This window comes from Protopterus annectens, chromosome 2.part0 (genome assembly GCF_019279795.1).
Source record: "Protopterus annectens isolate FY-2018-M chromosome 2.part0, PAN1.0, whole genome shotgun sequence".
NCBI classification, from domain to species: domain Eukaryota; kingdom Metazoa; phylum Chordata; order Ceratodontiformes; family Protopteridae; genus Protopterus; species Protopterus annectens.
Genome location: NC_056728.1, coordinates 998,289,125 through 998,299,124, shown reverse-complemented (window position 1 = coordinate 998,299,124; position 10,000 = coordinate 998,289,125). Strand labels below are relative to the sequence as shown.

The 10,000-nt window shown below is 37.0% G+C and overlaps 1 protein-coding gene across 10 annotated transcripts in view; it reads left to right on the top strand.

The window, feature by feature from the left end:
• Positions 1-10,000, top strand: part of NFIB (nuclear factor I B) — a 923,658-nt gene that overhangs the window by 19,046 nt on the left and 894,612 nt on the right. For 9 of the 10 annotated variants that reach the window (XM_044061245.1, XM_044061251.1, XM_044061249.1 and 6 more), the window contains exon 2: positions 7,227-7,758. In XM_044061245.1, coding sequence (XP_043917180.1) covers positions 7,227-7,758 — 532 coding nt within the window. Of the gene's footprint in view, positions 1-6,884; positions 6,908-7,226; positions 7,759-10,000 lie in introns of those variants that run through there. The other variant, XM_044061246.1, reaches the window with a different exon arrangement.

Sequence of the window (10,000 nt, the reverse complement as noted above, 5' to 3'; positions counted from 1 at the left end):
TCTCTCTCTCTATATATATATATATATATATATGTGTGTGTGTGTGTGTGTGTGTGTGTAATATATATATATATATATATATATATATATATATATGTATATGCATGTATTCCTGTTAGTTGATAAGGTTTTCAGAAACTCAAAATTCATGTAGTCGAGACCATATGATCAAGTTTTTGAAAACTTGAAGCTTGTAAACGAAGATCGCAGTACAGGGACCATTAGGAAATTTACCTTTTTCTTCACTGTAGTGTGATCTCGGAATTGGTATATATAATTTGCAGGGGTTGTGGGGGGTGCAAGGGGGCTTGCTCCCCCTGCATAAATGTTAAAAAAGTAGTTTTTTTGTGTTTTTTTTTTTTTTGATGTTTGAGTTTTTGGAAACTGTGTCATATGGTGTTATCCATATGAATTTACAGTTTCTGAAAATTTGATCATCTGACATAGATTCTCATATACACACACACACATGTGGGTAAGACATATTTGTATGGTAGACTGTGAATATGTTTGTGTAAATCTTAGTCAGGCATTATTACACATCAGTCACTAGTTTTATCATACTTTACAAGTGCATGTTTGCTAACATTTGACTGAAAAAAGGTATCAAACACTACATTCTGTCTCAGTATTACATGTATAATTAAAATCATTGTGTGAAACAGTTGCTTCTAGAGTAGATTCCTATTGAGCTGTGATTTCCTGTCACAGTCCATGCATGTATGTTATATGAATTTATTCAGTGCACTAATCGTTCATGCTTATTGTACTCATTTTACTTATTGCTTTGTAGTAGTAGTGCTAGGATCTGAATTTATTTTCACGTTACACACACACACACACACACACATATATGTGTGTGTGTATATATATATATATATATATTAAATACAGTCACACAGGCACATGTACTAAACAGTAATGAACATTAGAAAATGGTTTATTTAAATAACTGTACTCTGTAGAATAGAGAGTATTAGGATTCAAACATGAACTGCAATTCTTCAGTTTCAGCAAAAGTAAAGTAAAGCGAATACAGTATATCTCTTGGCTTGCTAAGCATGTAAAGTGCTAGTATTTAGCTTGTGTGTTTTACTTTTCAAATGATTTCCTGTAGACGGTCTCCCTTGCTGTGGATCTTTTTCTTTAATGACCAGGTACATTCATTGCAGGTTGATTTATTTCTGTAGCAGCACATTAACTGGTCATATTTTAAAATACATGGTAAAGGGAGAATTAATGTTGTTGTAATTTATATCTATCCACTGTGTGAAAAGAGAACCCCCCCTTGTGTGATCATACCCACAGAGAAAGGGGAAGCGGTAGTGTATAGCTTTCAGGCTGCCCGGTGACAAAGCTTGTCGTCTGTTTCCACCAGTTATTTAAGGAACATTCCGTTTTTGATTCTATGAATGTTTATACTAAGCCAAAAAGGGAATAACTTTGCAGAAAGAACTTCTGGTCGTGGAGTAAACATTTCTTGTAGTAGTGATTGAGGCATGAATCACTGGATATAATCTGCCATGGTTAGAACATTGGTGGTGTTAGTGAAAAGGAAATGCAGTGGATATCCTGCTCACAATAAGAAAACACTGTTTCAGTTTTAGGAAAAAAAATATTGTGGACATTATGTGATAGTTAGATTTAAGCTAGTGGCCTAAACAATGCTGTCCATGTGTTTTAATGCAATATATATATATATATATATATATATATATATATATATATATATATATATTGCTGTATGTTGCTGGTTAAACAATTGCAATAATTAAAAAAAAACGTAATAAGGTTCTGGTTACATTGTCTTTTAAACTTGTTAAGGTTGTGGTTCATTGCAATTTAAACTTTTATAGCAGTTTTGCCATGTAAACAGTATAATGTGTAAGTATGTGGAGTACTGCATATTAAACCATATTTTTAAAATTTTGTAAAGATGTAGTGTTTCAGAAACCATTGATATACTATTAGCAGGTCATCTGAGAAAAATCACACAGTTCTGGTAACTAGGATTGCTTGCAAAAAATATTTGATTTATCAAGCAGTGAAAACAGGTATAAACTTAGTTACCTTAGCAGCAAACTTTCCTTTGTAATAGTTCAGACAGTCTTACAGAAAAGAATATGACAATAGTCTTTTATAGTATTCTCATTCACATTGCTTTGAGTAGGCCTTATTACTGAAAGGGTCGACACTGCCGTCTCCCAAATTCTGAAGATGCTGTTAGAGCTGGAAGTGACAATACAATTTAGAAGAAAACGGCAACTGAAAGGTTTAGGGGATAAATAATTTCTGTAATAAGCACAACTCAAATTGAATGTGTCTGGTGCCTGTTTGCTTACAGTGCATTATAATGTCTTATTTTCTTAAACAAATATTCCTTAATTTTACTGTATATAATTTATACATGTCAGCCATGTATGCTAACACTACATTTGATGCATTCATGGATTTGCAACACTAATGTTTAGACTTAAGTAAAAAGGTGGCAGTTTTTAGAATATACCTTTTGTCTGAGATTTGTCTTGTAGGTATTTTACGTTTGCCTTACAAATTGTTGCAGCGTAACGTTGTGCTGTTGACTTTTCTCTGGTTATTTTCAGAGTTATGATTTGTTTTTTTTTTTTTTTTTGAGGACATAGCAGCTTTCCTTTAGCATTGGCAGTGAGAATGAAGGCTGCAATAGGAAACGTATTGTGGGCTGCGGTTGCACTGCAAGCACGGCTGCCTTCCCACACAAAGAACAAATTGTGGTTTAACTCTTTCAGTGGCCTAGTTTATATGGAGGACTACACTGTCCTTTTTTAGCACTAGTTCACAGACCATCTGTTGTTAGTCAGTATTAGTTTAGTAAGTTTTACCTTAGGTAACTGTGTGGACTTGTGATTTATGGGAACTTTTTTAGGACGTGCTCCAATGGGGACTAGGGATAAAGTGTTTGAGACTAATGCTTTTGTAGTCAGTCTTATAGCTGAAAATTGTACTGATGATCTTTGATAATTTCAAACACTTTTTTATTCTCCTAAAAGTACGCGCCTCCCTGAGATATCTTTCGGCTTGTCAATGTACTTTTCTGTGTGACTTAAATGGCAAGTTAGTGACCATTTGGGTAGTTTACCCTGAGGCTGCATCGCACTAGAAGTATATAGTTGGGCATGCAGTTAAAGTGGACATTTTTCAAATGCTGACTGTTCTTGATGGACAACACAATAGTTATTGATGGTTACATTTTGAATTTATGTTCTATAGTCAAAATAATTTTTTATCACTGATGAATAATAAACCATATAAAAGAGGCAGTGATTCTGGGAAATACCAGAGATGCATGAGTGCCCTTGTGAGCAGTTTGTTTTTTACTTCTTTCCCAGAGTAATGACAGTGCTGTCTTTATTACTAATGGCCAGGTTTGATTATTGATCGGGTGTTGTGTGAAAATGTTGCTGATGGTATACAGAGAAATGCTTGGCTACACTGCTCGGAGCAAGATGACATACAAAACATACTGCCCTGCTAAATAAGGAACAGTTTGACTGACAGTTAGCTAATACTGTGCTCTGGGGCTTTGTATATTTGGTTTAGTGATGTTGTGTTTAGTTTAGGAAGAGGGCTGTAGATCAGGTTACTTAATGCACTCGAAGAGTGTCAGTCCTTCATTAGCTCTGTGTGTGTGCATGTAAAGATAGTTCTCTTTCTCTCTAGATTTAAAAGACAAATCATTGTATTAAAATAATCTTAATTTGTTAGTTAGTTGTCTTAAATTAGTTTATCAGTTAATGAATAAGTTGCTATAAACTAGTTTATCAGTTAATGAATCATAAACAAAGAGAACTTTTTTGTAGGTGTTGGGGGCTGCACTTTTCCCTATCTTGATATTTCATCAAATTATAAAACCCTTAATTTGTTATAGTTAGTTGCATTAGACTAGTTATCAGTTAATAGATCACAAACAAGGAAGCCTTATTTTCTGTATTTTTAACGGTCAGCCTTCAGAATTTTGCATATCAGGAAAAAAAAAAGGTTGGAAAACATAATAGTCTCTGGAAAAAAGTTGTTTTCTGTAAAATAGTATTATTCCTTCTTGGAGGAACTTCTGAATCACAGACAAGCTCCCAGGCCTGATTTTCCTCTTGCCCTTTGACTCATTACTTTAGTCCCGCCGACCTCATTACCACTGACCACTTTAGTCATGGTCCTTTTCCTTATCGGATCCCTAAGAGTGCTGTCATAGTCTGTATTGTTGGCAGTTACTAGGAAGACCACATCCTTTCTTACTTAGACCAGTTACCTGGTAGTGCAGCCCTTTTTCTTTACAACCCTTCCATTGTCGATAACGTGAGCAGTCCTCAGGAAGCTTGACCCGTCCTACTCCTGGACAGCTGTGTGAGCGAGCAAATCCCTCTTTGTTCCTGAGCTCAGGACAGTGATACAGCCATTTAATTTTGACCAAGTGCATTACTTGAGTCTGAATAAGGCTTTGCCTGCTTCCAGCCCAGCAATATTCATAGATTAATAACATGTTTATATATGTTTTGTAAAATAGCAGTACCTTTTCAATACTTCATAGTTTGACTGCTAACATTTCTGCTTCAAGCTCCTGGGCATTGTAGCTAATTGCTGTGATAAGACAGTTTGTGAACATGCAAAACAGTCATGCAAAAATGTGGCCTCATTGTAGAAACAATAAATCAAATCCATTGTAACTTAAGGGCTCCTGTGGCTGGCAGATGTTTTTATATTTTTGTAGACACCAGTTAGTGTATGATGATGCTAGATGGATGAGATGTTTAAAAGAGGTGTGTTTGTGGTTTTGTGTTTTAATTCCTGGTCAGTACTGATACTGTACAGTGTTAAACACCAGTCACATAGGGAATTAAGGCACATCTTGCCTTAAGTTAATCTTAAGAAGTTTAAAACATGAAACAAATCTGATTGAATTAGCAAACTGTGAAACAAAACAAGTATATATTGTATATAAATCGGGTTTTATTAAATCCACCACCAGACAAGCAAAAGTCAAGACGTAAAAACAGCATACACGCCAAAATCAGTATCTTCGGTGTTGTTGTGCAACTAGCTGCCTCCCTGTTAACTTCGCAAAAAAAGCAGTTGCACAACAACACAGATGATACTGATTTTGGCGTGTATGCTGTTTTTACGTCTTGACTTTTGCTTGTCTGGTGGTGGATTTAATAAAACCCGAGGTATTCAGCAAGCTTTTCCTGTTTGGTTCCTCTTTGAACGTTCAACAGTATTTTTTCGTATTTTTGGATTTTATTGTATATAAATCTTCACTAACAGACACAGAAACAAAGCGCCAATGTCTCTATACCAGACATAAATTACAAAGCAGCACTCTGCTAGCTGCATCAAAAGGACAGATTAGATAGATGGCTGGTATTTTCTGATGTTAGATGTGTAGCACCGTAAACGTCAGTGGAAGGTGATCGGTCGGCACTTTGAATGGAGCCATCCATTACTCCCAGCTACAGAGACGTATTGTAGGAGCATGTGAATGTGATCTGTAGTAGGAGCTGTTATTGATTTTGATCTTCTATGTTATTACAGCAGTGCTAAGACAGGGGGGTAGACTTCATGGAGGGGTGAGGTGCTGTATACTTTATTTGTTGCATTCGTGAGGTACAGAGTATGTTTGCTAAGGGCTGATTCTGACTTGGAGGGGGACCTTCAAATTTTGTTTATTTCTCCATGACACACATGCAGGACCTGTGTTACATTATTACAGAGCTAGTGCCCCTATGCGCAGGAAAAAAAAAGTTTTCTAAAACACAATTGGTGGCTACTACACCCAAGTTTAAGTTAATTTTCTGTAATTCATACTTAATGTTTTTTGAAATTGGATGGTGGTGTACTACCAAAGTTATGTTAAGCTTTGGTAGGTAGGAATGGATTCCTTGTTCCTAACATTTTCAAAATTTAAACTTGATTGTAACATGGCTGAATAATGAACATTTTTTTTAAATTGTCATTACATTCATTGCATGTTGAAAGTTAATATAACATACATTACAGACGACAGTGGCCCATGCAGAGAAATTAACTGGAATCTTTAGACACAATTAGTGCATACATTCTGGAATACTTAACTATCTTAGTTGGCAAAGTATCAAAACAGTTGAAAGACAAAAGATGGGGGCTGTAATCTTCTGAAGCAGCATGAGCTGAAGGGGCTTAGGCTTCAGGTGGATTCGTCTGAAAAGAGAGGTTGTTTTTGTACTGTAAATAAAATGTCTGGCATGCACAATAGCACTGTTTGTCTGGCAGTGTACTTTGCATGTCACCCTGCCGCAGTATGCAGACATAAAGAATGCAAAGTCTGTGCCAGCTTGCCGTTTCTCATTGTCCATCTCCCGATTGATTTTTAAGGGCTTTAGAATAATTGCCTCTCTCATGTGATCAGTTAACAAATTAACAGATTCACTAAAGGGCCTCATATCCCAACTTACAGCCTCCAGCAAGAAGTCTGTTGTAACATGTGCCGTAATAGATTTTTTCCCTAAGTTAGCAAAAGCAGATGGGAAGCAAGGTGCAGTGTTTTTGCTTTCTTGGGTTTTGTACATCATTCTTTGTCTGCCTTTTTGATCACGATCGGTTGCTAGATACAGGTTTATCAGGTTGATGCCTCTGGGATTGTTGTGTTACAGTATAGGAATGTCTACTGGTTTCCTGAGAAACTGGATTACGTTTAATGGCGCATGCTCTTTATGCCCCCAGACGCCTCTTGCTGAGAGCATGCTCTGAAAGCGGGAACAGTGTGGCACTGCACTGACTATGTATATGCTTTGTGTTTCTGTGCCACACACAAGAGAAATGAACGGTGCCATCCAGTCTTGCCTTCTGGTGCACCCTTCTGCTGTAGCTTACCGGCAGTCCTTGTAACAAAAGCATGGTATTTGTTTATTGTGCTAGTTGTGCGAAAAGATTTTAACAGCTAAAATGACCATTACCATTTAGGTTATGTTTTTGCTGACTGTATATTTTGTAGTTAAAAGTGTGGGGGACTTATGATGAAGAAGCATTCTAAGCATATGCTGTGTGCTGTTTGTTTTGAATCATCTTTTTGTGTTGACAAAACACGCTTACGTAGCATGTGTAGAATTTGCAGTTATTTATGAAGTATAATACTTGTTTGTGCTCTTTTCTTTGCATTGTGTTCATTATATTGCTGCATAATTTGTTTATTGTGTTCCATTTCTTTTTTCCTGCAGGATGAATTTCATCCGTTCATAGAAGCACTTCTTCCACATGTCCGTGCAGTTGCCTACACTTGGTTTAACCTTCAGGCTCGAAAGCGCAAATACTTTAAAAAGCATGAGAAGCGAATGTCGAAAGATGAGGAGAGAGCAGTGAAGGATGAGCTTCTCAGTGAAAAGCCTGAAATCAAACAAAAGTGGGCATCTAGGCTGCTGGCTAAACTGCGCAAAGACATCCGGCAAGAGTACCGCGAGGACTTTGTGCTCACAGTCACAGGAAAGAAGCACCCTTGCTGTGTGTTGTCCAATCCTGACCAGAAAGGCAAGATTCGGAGAATCGACTGTCTACGGCAGGCTGACAAAGTTTGGCGTCTGGATCTAGTCATGGTGATCCTGTTCAAAGGCATCCCTTTGGAAAGTACAGATGGAGAGCGACTCATGAAATCTCCACATTGCACGAATCCAGCACTTTGCGTCCAGCCACATCATATAACAGTATCAGTAAAGGAGCTTGATTTGTTTCTAGCATACTACATGCAGGAACAAGGTAGGTGAACTCTTTCACCTCATTATACATCCAGGGTATTATTCAAAGAGAAGAGATTACATTACATTGTTGGTTTCTCTTGAGTGGTATCAGTGGTTTACTAAAAACGAAACTGTTCAAGTAGACAACTATAGTGCATGTTTATTTTGTTTGGAAATGTATTAGATGTTTTTGATTGTGAGACCTTGCAGGGTTATACACAAATTGTTGCTTGTTAGTTGTCCAGTTTCTTGGCCTTACTATGAGTTGGAATGTGTTTGTCCTTTATTACAGTTTACTCTGTGTTATGTGAACAGGAAGATTTACATTTTACTGTACTTAATTTCAGAGGAAAGATGGCTCAACAGGCCAGCAAAATATACTTTGTTTTGGCTATAACCCCTATGCCAGTGACTCACATTGATATACAAGAATGTTTGACACCCCAGACGTTTGATATTTGTTTGCCAATAGTGGGAAATATCTGTTACTGCCCTGACTTACAGACCCGTAACTGCTCTGTGCATCATCTCTTTCAAACTAAAGCCTAATGAAGTGCATGTAGTTGAAAAAAATGAAAGGGAGATTTTGAGGACATCAGTAAAGATCTTTGTAATTTTTGGAATGATACTGTAATTTTGACTCATGATACATAGTACGTAAAGAAGGCTGTGTAGTGTAGTGGGTCAAGGTACTGATTTACAGTGTTGTTCCCAGTTAACATACTTTGTGACCCATAAGTTTGTCTTGCTTCCAGACAATTCCTGATAAAAGCAGGCCTCGTGTTGCTCCTTGGCTAACCAGCTTTTAGTTTCCATTGCTCACTGTGGTCCCCTTCTATGCTGTTGTTTATTGTCATAGGCTGCAGTGATGACTGGAACAGGTGCAACACACATAAGTAGTCCCTGTCTGAAATGAGGTTGCTACTTTGGCGAACATATGTGTACATTTAGAAAGTGGTGCTTTCCTGAGTGATAGTAATATGAATGATATGAATGTGCAGACACACACACACACACACACACACACACACACACACACACACACACACACGGAGCCTAAGTGAGGTTTGTGTCTGTGCATATGGGCTAGTTTAACATAAAAGGGCAGCTGCACCCTAAAACACAATTTTCTCTTTCTAGAATATAACCTTACAAAATTATCTTTAACCTACTGCTTATAAATGAAGCTTGACTTAGACGTTTCTCCTTTTCTGTGACCTTTCTCTGTTTTTTAGCCTTCCTAGTTCACAACATGTTCTCCTCACAAAAACTCTGTCAGTACTTTATTTAGGAAATGTTCTCCCTGCCTGTTACATCATATTGTCTTTCACCTTCCTAGGTTTCTTTGGATCATTGTAGCCTTTGTTTTTTACCTTCCCACTGAGTTCTGCAGGGTTTCATACTTTTACATTGTGCTGTTGTTCACAGCTGCCTTTTTCCCTCCTAGTGGGGCCATAAACCTGTTGAGTCAGTGAGATGCACATTTCTTTTATTTGGTTGTGTCAAAGAACAGGTGAGACTATTACATAAGAAAATTGCACCACTGATACAAAGAAAGAGAGGTTGAATAATTACCTGCTGCTCTCTTATTCATTACTTCATAAAAAATTAACTTTAGCACCATTTTATAGTGGCAGAATATGGCTGACTGCATTGCATTTAAAATGTGACAAAGAACACAAATCAGAAAGTGTCACTGGAAAAAAGATACTGACAATCTGCTTGTAGATTTTGAAAGCAAATACTAATTCTGAGTATTGCCATTCTGAGTAAATGGACATAAGATCCTGCATGAGTATGTAGGGCATTGTGACCTTATCTTTTGGGGACACAGATGACACTTTGGGAAAGAGAAGGGTTAGTCAGAAAATAAAATTACACCATTATGGCTGCCTCCATCAGGTAATGTGTGGTTAGTACAAAGCCAGTAATTAGTAATAATTTATACTCTTATATGGATAATCACATTCCATACAACATCAAGATGGAGTAAAATATTTTTTCAGTGTGTAGCTATAGTGCTCTTCAGGTTTGTTGGAGACCAGCTTGGGTAGAATAGATAATTTTATAGGGAGAATGTAACCTGTGCTAGTGTAGGTCTGCTCAGTCCTGTGTTTCAATTTTTACCTATGACCTATCTTGTTGTTGTTGGTAAGCATTCCTATTCCTTTGAGGAGGGAAGGGAGTTTGTCTTTACTAAGGATATTCATTAATTAGTAGAATAATTTGGCATACTTGTACTATGCTTTCTTAGTATTATT